This window comes from Macaca fascicularis, chromosome 7, assembly GCF_037993035.2.
Source record: "Macaca fascicularis isolate 582-1 chromosome 7, T2T-MFA8v1.1".
Classification (NCBI taxonomy): Eukaryota; Metazoa; Chordata; class Mammalia; order Primates; family Cercopithecidae; genus Macaca; species Macaca fascicularis.
This window is the reverse complement of record NC_088381.1, coordinates 132,871,131-132,886,983: the sequence shown is the minus strand read 5'-3', so window position 1 is coordinate 132,886,983 and position 15,853 is coordinate 132,871,131. Positions and strand designations below refer to the sequence as shown.

General features: G+C 44.4%; 2 protein-coding genes across 13 annotated transcripts in view; one reads left to right on the top strand and one right to left on the bottom strand.

Annotated features, from left to right (window-relative positions):
* MAX (MYC associated factor X) overlaps positions 1 to 15,853 on the top strand; it is a 57,300-nt gene that overhangs the window by 38,086 nt on the left and 3,361 nt on the right. The gene's annotated exons all lie outside the window — the stretch shown is intronic.
* Positions 2,461 to 15,853, bottom strand: part of FNTB (farnesyltransferase, CAAX box, subunit beta) — a 77,314-nt gene continuing 63,921 nt past the window's right edge. For 5 of the 12 annotated variants that reach the window (XR_012415861.1, XM_005561502.4, XM_005561503.4 and 2 more), the window contains 3 exons: positions 12,069 to 12,180; positions 10,678 to 10,792; positions 2,461 to 3,925 (listed from right to left, as the gene is read on the bottom strand). Coding sequence is in view for 6 of the 12 variants with exons in the window: in XM_005561502.4 (XP_005561559.1) it covers positions 3,794 to 3,925; positions 10,678 to 10,792; positions 12,069 to 12,180 (359 nt within the window). In the remaining 6 variants the exon portion in view is untranslated. Of the gene's footprint in view, positions 3,926 to 7,474; positions 10,793 to 12,068; positions 12,181 to 15,853 lie in introns of all 12 variants that reach the window. The other 7 variants (XR_012415862.1, XR_012415859.1, XR_012415860.1 and 4 more) reach the window with 3 other exon arrangements.

Here is a 15,853-nt window from a genome sequence, read left to right as displayed (position 1 = left end):
AGTGTCCATGACGTCTCTCTCTTTAGACTGTTTTAGGTCACATGCTTATGTTCTGAATTGATCACTGGGGCAAGGACAAGTCATGCCGACTGGCTTAGGCGTGAGTTACTCCCAACCTGAACAAATGACTGGGGCAAAGAGGGATAAATGAAAATGATTGGGTTAGCCAATCGGGGCCTGGGCCTGGAGGTAGGAGGGCATCAAGCCCAGGCAAACCTTTTGGCTGCTACAGGCGGGGAGGAGTGGCATGGATGCCAGCAGTGTCCCTACAGGCTTCTATCCCAGTCATAATCCACTGTTTGAGAGCAATGGCCATTTGCCTCTATAGCATCCATTTACCCCTTTGGCAACAATCCTAATTTGCATTTGGGGCATTGTTCCTTCCCCTTTCCCAAAAACTATGAAGCCTCATTTCCCTCTCATGGGAGAGGCATGTGACCAAGATGTCGGCCAATTGGTGCACTGTATTCTCCAAGCCACCGGACTGCTTCTTGGAAAGGCACTTGGTTTGATTAAAGCCAGTGAAACACAATGATACTCGCTGGGAAGGAAGGCTGGGGCGGCACCAGGTGTGCCTGTCTGCTGAACCTGACCCCAAGAGGAGGTAGGGTCTAGAGCTGTTGGTGCTGCCATTTTACAACCCCATGGAGAGCCTGAGATTGAGGCTAATGTAGAGAGATGGAGGGAGGGTGAGGAACCTAATAGGGCCAGCGTAATTCCTGGATTCTGCAGTTTCAGAGTCCACAGATTGCCTCTGCTTTAAAAGCCAGTTTGGGTCAAGTTTTCTACCAGTTGCAACGGTGTCTTATTATACTCTCCTCCCTATTCAAGGGCAGTAAATGCCACCAAGCCGTGCATGTGGGCGACTAGAATGCTTGGTCCAATCCTTACTATTTGTCACTTGACACTAATATTACATGAAAAGCATCCCAGTCATGAAAGATATGGAAGAATGCTCAGTAATACCATGAAGGGAGAGCAGTTTGGAACCATTGTTTACTGGTATTGTTATCTCAGGGGTGTTTCCCCTGATTATCCATAAGGTTCTCTTTATGCTCTGCTCCCTGTAGGGTCTGGCAGGCTTCCCAACTTATCTGGTGTTCAAAGTGGATCTAAGGGTGAAACTGGAGCCCACCTGGATATAGAGATCTATATTAGTTTTGTGTTTATTGATGGGAGAAAGTCGTTATTTGGGGTAATCCACCTTGAATGCTACATAAATGTCTTCTACTCAAGGATTCACATGATAAATCTCTCCAAAGGTGCGGTGGCTCACACCTGTAATCTCAGCACTTTGGGAGGCTGAGGCGGAAGGATCGCTTGAGCCCAGGAGTTTGAGACCAGCTTGGGCAACATGGTGAAACCCCATTTCTACAAAAAATACCAAAATTAGCTGGCTGTGGTGGTGTGCACCTGTGGTCCTAGCTACTTGGGAGGCTAAGGCAGGAGGATCTTCTGAGCCCGGGAGGTCGAGGCTGCAGTGAGCATCCAGCTCACTCCAACTTGGGTGCATTTGAGCAAGATCCTATCTCAAATGAATGAATAACCAAATCTCTAGGACCTACCTTGAGAGCTGTCAGGAAACCCTCCGGAAAAGGATGTCTCATGGATATGCCAGTGTAAACTCTCCTGAAATAACCCTTTCTCTTTTCTACCCAGACTAACTTTACCTACCCTTCAGGGCCCAACTCAGATCCCTCCCTCTTGGTAAAAAGCCAGTTCAGACTGAAGCAGCCCTTTCTGTTAACCACACTAATTATTACTGCAATTAATCTCACAATACCTTGAGGCTCCTGGTGCTGAGAGGATTTTGCCTTTTGTTATAGTGATGGAAAGGATGCATTTCAACATGTTGCCTTGCAGCGCAAACCTTTGTTAACAGGGCAAAAATAGCACATGGGGCAGGAATTACATTCCTGGATGCGCATTTGGCTTATTTACATGGATTTGGGTGTCCTCTAGGGACACCATCGTCTTTCCCCTCCAAGAGGGTCAGGCCACAGGACATCCATGTTCTTGGCCTCCCATGGGAGAGGGGCTCTCACCAGAGGAAGGGAAAGCCAAGTGGCCACAGAGTTCCAGCCTGTCCCTGGGACAGCCCCTGCCTCTGGCCAGACATCCACCCACCCTTGCTGAGTCAGCCTGCTCTGGGGCTAGGGCTCAGTCCTTGCTGTCTGTCAGAGACAGACCGTGAAGTGCAGTGTGTGGAGGGCTGGGGCATAGCACACCGAATTACCCCAGGGAGCTTGGAAAACAACTCTTCCCACTCTCTGTTAGGCCCACAGCTTCCTCTACTGGAGGAGACAGCATGTGAGGACGGAACTCGGTCATTCCTCTGTCACCACCAATACAGACAGTCTGGAATCCTGCGCACAGGAGACTGATGATCCCTGAGCAACCTTTAACAGCTCCTACCATTGGGCACTTTCTTGGTACAGATCACAAATAAGAGACATCATAGAAAATGTTATTCTTTTATTATTTCAAGGAGGTAATACATAGCCCAATATGTCAAAGCAAAAGGAATTAGAGGCAGCAAATGGCCAAGTTTTTCTAAGAGCCTCATGCTGCATCTCTGAGCTCCTGTCTGCCCGCAGCCCACAGCTGCTTACATGAAGGCCAGGTCAGTGGACAGATGGCCCAACTCGACACTCCACGGACTGAGAAAGGGCTCAATGTGCAGCACAGCAGAGGCACTGCCAGGACCCAGCACGCTGGGCGGCACCCCCCGCTGCCACCACCAGCTCGAGAGCTAGTGCCTTAGTGGCAGCCAGCGTGTCTAGCACTTGATTTTATTCCTGTGAGCCTAGAGTGGGCAGGACGTGAATAAATCCTGAGTCATAAATTAAGGTGAAAGACTTAGTAGTGTTAATACTCTGGGTAAGAAAAGACAGCACAGTCTTGGAGGAGAGTGGGCTTGGAGTCTGGTGGAAGAAAGATAGAAACCCCCAGAAGGGCCTCGGCCTGCAGGCACTGCCTTGAGGCCATCAGAGGGGGTTTTCATGGTACATGATGGGGAGGAGTGAGGCGGGGGGGCACTGGAGGGCTGCTTCCTCTGGCACAGTTGAACTAGAGGTTCATTTTCCACTCATAATTGGTTTCCCAGGTCTAACTCACCACACCTGGGGCTGAAGCAAGTCTTGCCAGTGCACCAAGCGTGGCCTTGGACCCTGGAGAGATGCAAGGCTCAGTTCTCCAGTGTTGAAGCGGAGGGGCTCCCAACTGAAGGAGATCTTTCTCCCCCCACCTCCAGCTCGTTTCCCTTGCAAATGACCAGGGTGTGAGTCGAGAGGCAGAGGCACCTCCTGGTGCAACCCCACCACAGTCTTCCAGAGAACTCATCTTGGTGGGACTCAAAAGCCCAGGCTTGGCATGGAGCAGACTTATTCCGCCCATGGGAGGGCACCCAGTCTGGTGACTGAATGGTGGCGTGCAAGTGGGAGTCAGCAGTGGCTCTGGATGTCGTAATACTCAGATGCCATTCATCTCTATGTGATCGTCCTGGCTGGAGAGCTGGTGAGGAGGGGCTGCTTCCTCCTGGCGTGCACTGTTCACCAACCACACCAGCTGGGCTGATAGATTTTTGGTTTGACAGGTGTGGAAAGAATTTTTAAAACCAGCCACTGTGTTCTCCAAACCCAGAGCCACTGGTTTTGTTTGACAAGAAAGGACAAAGAGAACCACAGCTCCACTGAGGCTAAGGCTTGTGTAGCACAGAATGTAGTATGTATCGAAACGTATAAACCTTGTCTGGGGAGATGGGTGGGCACAGAGCTGCAGGGACCCAGGTCCTCTAGTCAGTTGCAGGCTCTGCCGATGTCTCATCCTTAAGCTCCTCAAAACCCGGGACTGGCTTCTGCAGAAAGTATGTAGTGGCCTGGATCACCTTGTCTGGTCCAATGTTGTACACTGGGTGAGTGGGCTGCTGCAAAGAGAAGAAAAGGTGCCAGTTAATCACCCCGGTGGTCCTTGAAAACGTAACACATCCTTTGCTCCATGAAAGGCACTTCTAAGAATTTAGTATAAGGAATCAGAGATACACACAAAGATTTATCACACAAAGCCCAAAGGTTCAAAAACGGTATATTTGCTAAAACTATCTAGTCCATGGGACACAGGGTAATATACAGCCATTATAAACATGCATTTAAATATTTAATGATATAGGCAAATGCTTACAACATATGTGAGAAAACAGTATGTGCAATACTATCTCAAACTTTTTTTTTTTTTTTTTTGAGACAGAGTCTTGCTCTGTTGCCCAGGCTGGAGTGCAGTGATGTGATCTCAGTTTACTGCAACCTCTGCCTCCTGGGTTCAAGAGATTCTCCTGCCTTAGCCTCCTGAGTAACTGGGATTACAGGTATGAGCCACCACACCCGGGTAATTTTTGTATTTTTAGTAGAGACAGGGTTTCACCATATTAGCTAGGCTGGTCTCGAACTCCTGACCTCAGGTGATCCACCAGCATCAGCCTCCCAAGGTGCTGGGGTTACAGGTGTGAGCCAATGCCCAGCCTCAAACTTTTTTAAAAGTGTATTTGTACCTGTGATATATATAAATGGCAAAAATCGTACCCATACCAAAAGATTAACAGTGATATGATTGTTTTTAATTTTCTTATTTGTATTTTATGTATCCCAATTATTAAAACAATAAACATGTATCTACATTTATAATCAAGAAAAAAGGGGCTGGATGCGGTGGCTCATGCCTGTAATCCCAGCATTTTGGGAGGCTGAGGTGGATGGATCACCTGAGGTCTGGAGTCCAAGACCAGCCTGGCCAAGATGGTGAAACCCCGTCTCTATAAAAATACAAAAATTAGCCGGGCATGATGGTGGGTGCCTGTAATCCCAGCTACTTGGAAGGCTGAGGCAGGAGAATCGTTTGAACCTGGGAGGCAGAGGTTGCAGTGAGCCAAGATTGCATCACTGCACTCTAGCCTGGACAACAGAGCAAGACTCCATCTCAAAAAAAAATAATAAAAGAAAAAAGGACCACAACCCTATTATGTAGTAAGGCTGTTAGGTCATATTTAAACTCCATGATGTTATTCTAGTACATCACAGAAACCCAAAAAAAATTTTAGATTTGACACGGGGCATAATCTTAGGCCAATAATCAGGATTCTCCCACTGTGGGAGAATGAAGAAGGGGACACAACTGCAGGAGAGATTTTAAAAATTTTGAGAGAATACTATGAGCAACCTCATGCTAAAACATACAAAAATTCAGATAAGCAGTAATTTTTTTTTTTTTTTTTTTGAGACGGAGTCTCGCTTTGTCGCCCAGGCTGGAGTGCAGTGGCCGGATCTCAGCTCACTGCAAGCTCCGCCTCCCGGGTTTACACCATTCTCCTGCCTCAGCCTCCCGAGTAGCTGGGACTACAGGCGCCCACCACCTTGCCCGGCTAGTTTTTTGTATTTTTAGTAGAGACGGGGTTTCACCATATTAGCCAGGATGGTCTCGATCTCCTGACCTCGTGATCCGCCCGTCTCGGCCTCCCAAAGTGCTGGGATTACAGGCTTGAGCCACCGCGCCCGGCCCTGCAGTAATTTTTAAAAACCAGAAAAACTGTCAAAATTGACTTAAGGAATTTTTTTTTTTTTTTTTTTTTTTTTTTTTTGAGACGGAGTCTCGCTCTGTCTCCCAGGCTGGAGTGCAGTGGCCGGATCTCAGCTCACTGCAAGCTCCGCCTCCCGGGTTCCCGCCATTCTCCTGCCTCAGCCTCCCGAGTAGCTGGGACTACAGGCGCCCGCCACCTCGCCTGGCTAGTTTTTTGTATTTTTTTAGTAGAGACGGGGTTTCACCGTGTTAGCCAGGATGGTCTCGATCTCCCGACCTCGTGATCCGCCTGTCTCGGCCTCCCAAAGTGCTGGGATTACAGGCTTGAGCCACCGCGCCCGGCCAACTTAAGGAATTTTTAAAGGCCTACATGAAGAAGAAATTAAGAACAACAATTGCTTATTCTGCCACCCCCACATCCCCTAAAAGATACTAGACCTAGATGGTTTCTCAGGCAAGTATTATCAAACCTAAAAAGAAACAGATAGTCTCTGACCTATACAAACTTTTTAAGAGACTGAAAAAAAAAGGGGGGCCAGTGGGGGGCCAGGTGCAATGGCTCACACCTATAATCCCAGCACTTTGTATGGCTGAGGTAGGATAGCTTGAGGCCAAGAGTTCAAGACCAGACTAGGCAACATAGCAAAACCCTGTCTCTACAAAAATTTAAAAACTAGCAGGTTCTGGTGGTGTGCACCTGTAGTCCCTGCTACTTGGGAGGCTAAGACAGAAGGATAGCTTAAGCCCAGGAGTTCCAGGCTGCAGTGAGCTATGATCACATCACTGCACTCCAGCATGAGTGACAGAGTGAGATCACGTCTCTGAAAAAGAAAAGAAAACGAAAAAAGGTAAGAGGAGCAGGAAGCTACCCATCTAATTTTATGAGGCTATGATATTATCCTGAAATACTGGAAAAGGACAATACAATACAATTTTATATCAATCTTTCTTATGAATGCACATGCAAAAAAATCCTAAATAAAAGTACTATGCAAACATACTGGCAAACTGAATCCAGCAGTATACTGAACAAAACACACAGACACAGACACACTGTCTCTACTATGACCAAGAAGGGCTTATCCTGGGAATATAAGGCTTAACATCAGAACATTAATGAAACATATCATATTAAAGAACAAAAATCAGATGTGGAGAAAGCATTCAATAAAATTTAACACTACCTTATGACTGAATCTAACAAAAACAACCTAGCAAATCAGGAATAGAAGCAAATATCACTAACTTGGTATAATGTAACTATCACAACCCTACAGTTAACCCTATCATGCTTAATGGTCAGATTATAAAAAGCCTTCCCATTATAATCAGGAGCAAGGCAGGAATGCCCTCTATTACCTTTAGCCAGGACTATGTGGCGATATTAGCCAACAATACAAGGCAAGAAAAATAAAACGGAAACTTAGACAAACTTAAAACTATTAAGAGAGTTCAACAAGGTAGCTGGATACAAGATTTATAAATATTATTAGTATTTCTATACACTAGTAACAAACAGTTACAAAATTGAAAATAAAAAAGATTCCAGTCACAAGAGACATAAAAACTGTAAATTAGACTCAAAAAAAAAAAAAAAATGCTAGTCCTTTATAGAAAAAATTATAAAAAACCATTGAAAGACATTAAATAAAAGAAAAATTATGTTCATAAATGGAAGCCTAAATATTGAAAAGAAGTCAGTTCTCTTTCTACTCCTGGGAAGACAGGAAGAAAAAAAAAAAAACAAGTTGCTTCTCTCCTATTAATCTAAAATGTAGTGCAATTCCAATAAAAATCCCATTAGAACTTGACAAGTTGATCCTACAATTCACAGGAAAATGCAAAAGGCAAAGAATAGCCAAGGCAATTTTGAAGAAAAACAACAAGGCAGACAGGACTTGCCTACCTGTTTTCAGACTTGCTTAAAAGAGTGCAGATAGGCAAACAGACCAAAGGAACAGAATAGAGAGTCCAGAAACAGGGCCCCTTCATGTATGGAAACTTGAAGGTGTGGCACACATGACATACACATCAGCAGGAAAGGCTGTAGACTTCAGTACATGGTGCTGGTTATCCATATGGAAAAAAGACAACATTATATCCAAGCCTCGCTGTACACAGAAACCAAATCCAAGAGAATTAAAAATCTAGATTAAAAAGGCAAGCTTTAGACTATTTAGAGGTTACACTTAATGACTTGCTGCAGTGCCTTGTTCATTCCCTTCATAGCATGCGTCACAATTTGTAATGTATTTGTTTAATGTGTGCCTCCTTTTGTCTGCTTCCCTCAAAAATGGTAGATTTCTTAAGTAAATCCTCACCTACCCTCCCCCCAAAACAAACCCCTGAACAACAGAAAAGACAAACAGATTTGACCACTTCAAAATTAAAATATTAAAATATTTTTGTGGGGAAGGGGTGCTGGGGGCAGGGTCTCACTCCATCTCCCAGACTGGAGTGCAGTGGTGCAAACAGAGCTCACTGTAGCCTTGACTACCTGGGCTCGAGCGATTCTCCCACCTCAGCCTCCCAAAGTGCTAGGTTTACAGGTGAAAACCCCCATATCTGGCCTAACATCTTCTATTTAACAAAAAAACACTAAAAACAAAATGCTATGGTTTTGATGTGGTTTATTTGTCCCCACAAAAATTAATGTTGAAATCTGATCCCCAAGGTGGCGATGTTGGGAGGTGGGGTTTATGGAATGTGCTTGGGTTCAAGGGGTGGATCCCTCAGGAGTGCCTTGGCACTGTTCTTGCAGTAGTGAGCGAGCTCTCACTCTTGCTCTGGGGAGTCTGGATTAGTCCTTGAGGGAATGGATTAGTTCCTGCAAGGGTAGGCTGTTACAAAGCCAGGGTGTCCTCAGGCTCTCCTCTCTTTGCATGGGTTGGCTTCCCCTTTGACTTCCACATATTATAATGCAGCACAACCCTTGCCAGAAGCCAGAGCCATGCCCTTGAACTTCTCAGCCTATAGAACCATCAGCTAAATAAACCTCTTCTTTATGTATTATCTAGTCTCAGGTATTCTTTTATAGCAATAGAAATCAGAGTCACAAAATGAAAAGACAAGTCACAAGCTAGAAGATATTCACTACACACATGTAACTGACAAAAGATTAATATCAAAAATATACAAAGAACTACAAATACTTAAGGGAAAACAACTGAAGCTATCCATCAGTAAGAAAACGAGCACAGAAGACAACACAAATGGCCAACGAACATTTGAAAAGATTTTCAACCTCTCTAGTAATCAGGAAAATGCACAATCAAACAAATACCATTTCACATCCATCAAATGGCAAAAAGGAAAAGGTCTGACTATGGATTGGTTCATCTTACACAACCATGCTGGGGAGCAGTTGAGAGATATCTATCAAAGATGACAATGTGTGTCCCCTTCAACCCAGCAGGTCCCCTCCTGGAGACATTCTAACACATGAACCCAATGAGACAGATACCAGAACATTCACTACAACACTGTAATAGCAAAAAATTGATAACTAGCAGGAGAACAGAGAACTACACTGGGGTACATTTATACAAGTGAGTATCATATAATAGTTAAAATAAACAAACTGGAGCAACACATGTGAACACAGATAAACCTCAAAAATAACAATGGTCAGTGGAAAAAGCAATGCAGAATAACTGGTATAGTAGGTACCATTACAAAAAGTTTGAAAACATGCAAGCAACTGTTATATTGCTTATAAACAACTATATATTGCTTATAGATACATATGTATGTAGCAATAGTACAAAAACATCCACAGGCATGATACATGTCAAATTTGGGACAGGGTTACCTCTGGAGAAGGAGAGAGGAAAAAAAATTGGAAGAGGACTATATAAGAGGCAAATGGGGAAAATAATTAGGGCCTGGAAAAGCTGGGTGGCTGTTTTTCTGATTAAGGACGAGGTTGAGCATCTTTTCAACTATCTATTAGCCATTTGTGTTTCTTCCATTTGAAATGTTTCCCAGTTAAAAGAAACAAAGACGGAGCCAGGCGTGGTGGCTCACACATGTAATCCTGGCACCTTGGGAGGCTGAGGCGGGCGGATCACTTGAGGTCAGGAGTTTGAGACCAGCCTGCCCAACATTGGGAAACCCCATCTCTACTAAAAATATAAAAATTAGCTGGGTGTGGTGGTGCACGCCTGTAATCCCAACTACTCAGGAGGCTGAGGCACAAGAATTGCTTGAGCCCGGGAGGCGGAGGTTGCAGTGAGCGAAGATCATACCACTGCACTCCAGCCTGGGTGACAGAGTGAGACTTTGTCTCACAAAAAAAAAATTTTTTTGAAAGAAACAAAAAGGGAAGGTTAAAACGACACAGATGAGAAAATAAGGCAGTGACCTAAATGGGAGCAGCAGGCCATGTTTACACTGGTGGAAGTAGGGCTTAGTAAGAGTAGGGAACTGCACACACACATTCAGGACAGTCTGCACGGGCCCTGTGATTTGGTCACTGGGGACAGTCTCCATTGGATTCATGTCTCAGGCTCACGTCTAGGCTCAGAGCACCTCCACGTTGTCCTCAGCTGGCTGCAGCAGTGAGCATCCTGCCCTCACAGGGCTATTGTTTTTTGAGGAAAACAGACAAACACACATTAAACAACACACCACCAACTGAGTAAAGTATCACAAAGAATATGAACAAGGTGCTGAGGCAGAGCGTTCTGGGGATCTCATTCTCTGAAGAGAAGGCATCTAAGCTGAGCCTCTGGGGGAGATGCGGCAGGCAGTGCTGCGCGGCTGCAGTGCTATCGTAAGCCTGCTGCGACTCACAGCCTCAGAGTGACACGTGACTGCGGCCTCCTTGAGGGGAAGCTAATACCAGCGGTGGGCTAGGTCCTCAGCCCCGAGATAAAGGCACAACAGCTCTGTGACAGATCAGACCGCCCATCCAGAACCCTGAGCTTGCCCAGAGGTGCTTCTCCTCTGCGGTCACATCCTCACTAACGCCGCACAGCTCGAAGGGCACAGGGACCACAAGCTTCCGCCTGTCCACACAGGAAACACAGCCAGTTCTGCTCACTTGGAAAGCCTTCTGTCCTCGAGGTCCCTGTGGAGAAGGGGTATGAAGCCCTGCACCCGCCTTACCAGAGCGTTTTCGGGCACACCCAGGACCACATCATGCAACATGGCTCCGCTGCCGAAGTGCTGGGCTATGGACAGGCCGCTCAGGCAGTAGCAGGTGTGGTAGAAATCACGCGACCTGTAAGGACAGGCAGCTCTGAGCAGGCACTCCTCTGCTCCGCACACATCTACGGGTGCAGCCACACCAATTCAGAGACCACTGTGCTATCACATGTCCCCCCCGTCCTCCATGTGGCTAGAGGAGGCATGGTTTTCCCAGCAGTGTTATTTAAAGACCCACAGGCTGAGCACAGTGGCTCACACCCATAATCCCAGCACGTAGGAGGCTGAGGCAAGAGAAGAGTCTGAGGCCAGAAGTTCAAAACCAGCTTGGGCAACATAGGGAGACCCCCGTCTCTCCAAAAGATTAAAAATTAGCTAGGTGTGGTGGCAGATGCCTGTAATTGCAGTTACTTGGGAGGCTGAAGCAGGAGGATTACTTGAGCCCAAGAGGTGAAGGCTGCAGTGAGCCGTGATTGTGCCAGTGCACTCCAGCCTGGGTGACAGAGGGAGACCCTGTCTCAAAAAAGTAAGATACAATAAAATAAAAGCCCCATCCTCCAGCCCTGCCCAGCAGCGGGAACTGTAATTTTTTTTTCTTTTTTTTTTTCTTTTTTACCTTAAACTATTAAGGGTTAAAGGAAACTGTAATTTTACAGTCAGTCTCTCCAACTGTCTTCTGGAAGGGGCTCTCCAGGGGCAGTACTAGTGATAAACTGATACACTTCTCTAGAAAAATACCTAAATATCTAGACATGGGCCACATTCTTCCTGATAAATTGCTGGACCAGGCCTTCCCCTGGACACCAAGAGCAGCAGGACGTGTGTTGGGGTCGGGGGAGACAGAGGGTGGGGAACAAAGGTTAGAGGACTTATTTTATTTCCCTTTTTCTTTTATAACACATAAGCCACCTCAGATTTGAGCTTAATTATTTAATCCACTCTAAAATAGTTGTCATGATTACAGTCTCTGTTTACAACACTCAGGGGTTTTAAAATCCTGTCTCCTATTCTATTCCTATTCTATTTAGATCAGTTTTTGTTTGTTTGTTTGTTTGTTTTAAAGAAGAAGAGTTATCTACCCAGCAATCTGTTTCCCTGTCTGGGGGAGGTGGTTGCATGCAAGCTGGGGGACAAGATGGGCAGCTGGAGGACAAGATGGGCAGCTGGAGGTGCCAGGATCAATGGCCTCGAGGGCTGCTCCCAACTGGGTGCTTTTCCCCATACAACCTAGCACTATGCAGGTGCTAAGGGTGACATCTCTGCTCTTGAGGTCTGGCTCTGAGTAGGCCTGAGGTGCACGCCCCTCTGCTCTCTCCTCCCCCCTCTTCCCTCCCCAGAGAGAAAGCACTCACTTGCCAGGTTTATCCAGAAGCCCCCCTGCAGGGCACTGGCAGCACATCAGGATGTACTCCTGCAGGGCCTGCTGATGGAACATCCAGTGGCTCATGCTAAGGGCAGGGTCACCTGTTGAAGGGCAAAGGATCAGTAAGGGCCTGGCGGATCCAGCCAAGTATCAATGACCTAATTCCGCTTTCTCACCGGGGGGAACAGTCAAGGTTTCCTTCTCCCCTTCCTCTTCCACTCATTCTTGGTACAACTGCTATCTTCCCCATGTCCTACGCACGGCATGTCCCTTCTCCTGAACTTTGACACGTGTCAAAGAGCAAGAGTTCAAAGTGGCACTTCCACTTTCTTGAAATGCACCCTGTTAACGTGGATGGTGATCCTCAACCACATCTCTAGCAGGCAATGAACTGGCCTAGCTGTTGAACTTACCTTCCCAGACTGACCTCGGTGGCTGCTCCCAACTTGGTCCACAACTCTACCCTGGACTTCAAGAGACCTTCCCTCTAGCATATCTCTATAACTTGTTAACCAGACTGATTAGCTCAGAGAACTCTTAACAGGGGTAATAAAGTCTGTTTCTTCTACTTTTCTAAGCTTGAATTTAATCAATCTCCAAAGGGAATTCTCTAACTTGTCTCTCTCAAAGAATTTACCTAAGAAACGTTACTAGTAACTGCCCTCCTGCATCATACGATACCCTAGCAAAAACTGGGTATTCTGGTAATACTACTAAGGTACTGACAAGCAACTGGACTTCTTCACTCTGAAGTTCAATCACTATGGTCAAAGAATTCTGTGAGCCACACAGTTATCAAGTGGGAAGGAGGGGCAAATCACGGACAGGTGTGCAGAAGCATCTGTGTAGAAAATGATTAAAAAAAAAAAAAATATATATATATATATATATAGGATGTACATTAAGTCCTTGGTCAATTTTATACTTTGATACCTGGGCTAAAAGATGCCCAACAATAAATCATTAAAAAAAAAAAAAAAAAAAAAGATGCCCAACAATTGGTAAATGGCACCTAAAAGCTAATTTTTCTTTCTTCCAATCTTTTTGTTTCTATGCATTTTTCTACCTTGTTATTATAACTATGTATCTTATGTTTTTCACTTACCACTATAGCCAGAAACTTTTTTATTCTGCTACATAATCTGCACAGCTATCACTGTGAATAGCCATATAGTATTTTATTAAGTGGACATATAAGGTTACTGTATCATAAAAAGAACTGAAAATAACTAAAAATAACTGAAAAATAACTAAAAATCTTATATATATGTGAGTATATAAATTTCTATGGTGAAAATTATAAAAGTTTATGGTATCAATAATCTTTCATGTTTTGGAGAAAATAACAAAAAAGAAAAAAGAGGAAAAGATTTTTAAAAATAAAAACGAGGCCGGGCGCGGTGGCTCAAGCCTGTAATCCCAGCACTTTGGGAGGCCGAGATGGGCGGATCACGAGGTCAGGAGATCGAGACCAGCCTGGCTAACACGGTGAAACCCTGTCTCTACTAAAAAAATACAAAAAACTAGCCGGGCGAGGTGGCGGGCGCCTGTAGTCCCAGCTACTCGGGAGGCTGAGGCAGGAGAATGTCGTAGACCCGGGAGGCGGAGCTTGCAGTGAGCTGAGATCCGGCCACTGCACTCCAGACTGGGCAACAGAGCGAGACTCCGTCTCAAAAAAAAAATAATAAAATAAAATAAAAATGAAAAGTTTACGATACAGTCTATAAAGAGATTTAAGCAAAATATTAAACTGTTGAATATTTCCTTTTTTTTTTCTTTTGAGACAGAGTCTCACTCTGTTGCCCAGGCTGGAGTGCAATGGCACGATCTTGGCTCACTGCAACCACCGCCTCCCGGGTTCAAGCGATTCTCCTGCCTCAGCCTCCCGAGTAGCTGGGATTACAGGCACGCACCACCACGCCTGGCTAAGTTTTGTATTTTTAGTAGAGACGTGGTTTCACTATGTTGATCAGGCTGGTCTCGAACTCCTGACCTCAGGTGATCTACCCTCTTTTGGCCTCCCAAAGTGCTGGGATTACAGGTGTGAGCCACTGCACCCAGCCTAAATTGTTGAATATTTCAAACAGAAAATAATAATTTATTAAATTTCTTAAAAAAGAGACACAGAGAAAAAGGGTTTCCAAGGTTGAGCACTAGATGAGGGACAGTGGCCAGCTGACATTTGGAGGCTAGGGACAAAAGCCTCTCATCTTCAACCCTGAGTTGCATTCAGCCCTGAAACACCCATTAAGAGACACAGGACACTGAGTCTGACCTAAGGAGAAGCATCCAGTCTCCTATCTCAGGCTGGCTGCAGGCCACATGCTTTGATACACTCACACTATTTTAATTCCCTTCCTTTCTTTTCCTCACCTGTAAGCACAGTGGACTTTGTTGTATAAGATACATACATATATGATGGGACTTCACTCTGTCGTCTTTTACTTATTTCCAAGGTTGTTTCCAGTTCCTTGCCATTATGAGGAATGCTGTGCTAAATCTTTGTCAATATTATCTATGCTTAGGATTATTTTCTTCAAATAGACTGACCACAGTGGAATTATTCGGTTAAAGGGAATAAACATTTTTAAGGCTTTTAATAGATACTGATAAACTGCTTTAAAAATTTATAGACTACTCTCAGCACAATCCCTGTGGAGTAGCCCTGCTCTGCAGGAGCAGTCAAAAATAAATATATAAATAAACTAAAAATAAAAACAAAGACTTTATGTAGCTGCCAGCAAAATTTAAAATTTTGCTCTACCACCTCCAGCATTAGCACCTTTTTGTTGTTGTTGTTGAGACCACCCAGGCTGGAGTGCAGTGGTGTGATCTCAGCTCACTGCAACCTCTGCCTCCCAGGTTCAAGTGATTCTCCTGTCTCAGTCTCCTGAGTACCTGGGATTACAGGCACAAGCCACCACGCCGGCTAGTTTTTGTATTTTTAGTAGAGACAGGGTTTTACCATGTTGTCAAGCTGGTCTCGAACTCTTAAAGTGATCTGCCCAACTCAGCCTCCCAAAGTTCTAGAATTAGAGGTGTGAGCCACCATGCCTGGCCAGCTTTAGTTACTTTTTAAAAGTAATCAGCAATTAAAATGGTAAAAAGAAATAGTACCTGATAATTTATTTTGATTTGCATGCCTCTGATGACTAATTAGGGTGAAATTTTTCCATAACTTGTGTTTAATATTTGCATTTCCTTATGATGCTGTCTGTTTGGCCTATATCTTCTGAGATCCAATAGTCAATTTTATTAACCTAGCTTTTTCTTATATTCGCCCCTTGTCTACATCATATGCTGCATCTATTTTCTCCTTTTTGCTCCTCTGTTTTGGTTATGTGAGTTTAAAACTTTTTAAAATTAATTTTAAAATTTAATTAATATAAAACATATATATGTTTTATACTATTGATTTTTCCTTTGTGATTTCCTTTTTAAGAAAATATTTAATGTGTATGGGGATTTTTGGGGGGATGAGTAATGAAAATGTTCTAGAATTGTCATGATGGTTCGTAACTGAGTAGGTAAGTTGTATGGTATGGGAATTATATCTCAACAAAGCTGTTATTTGAAAAAGCATATTTATTAAACTTTAGGAAACTGCATTACATATCTGTACAAAATGTACATATATTTCATATCCTATAACAAATAAAAGACTATTTTTATAAGACAAATGATAACCTGTGGCTAAAATTAGAATCTGAAAAGAAAACGCTATGTTTATCATATAAAAAATTATAGACTGTTTCAGTGACTTCCTATATTATT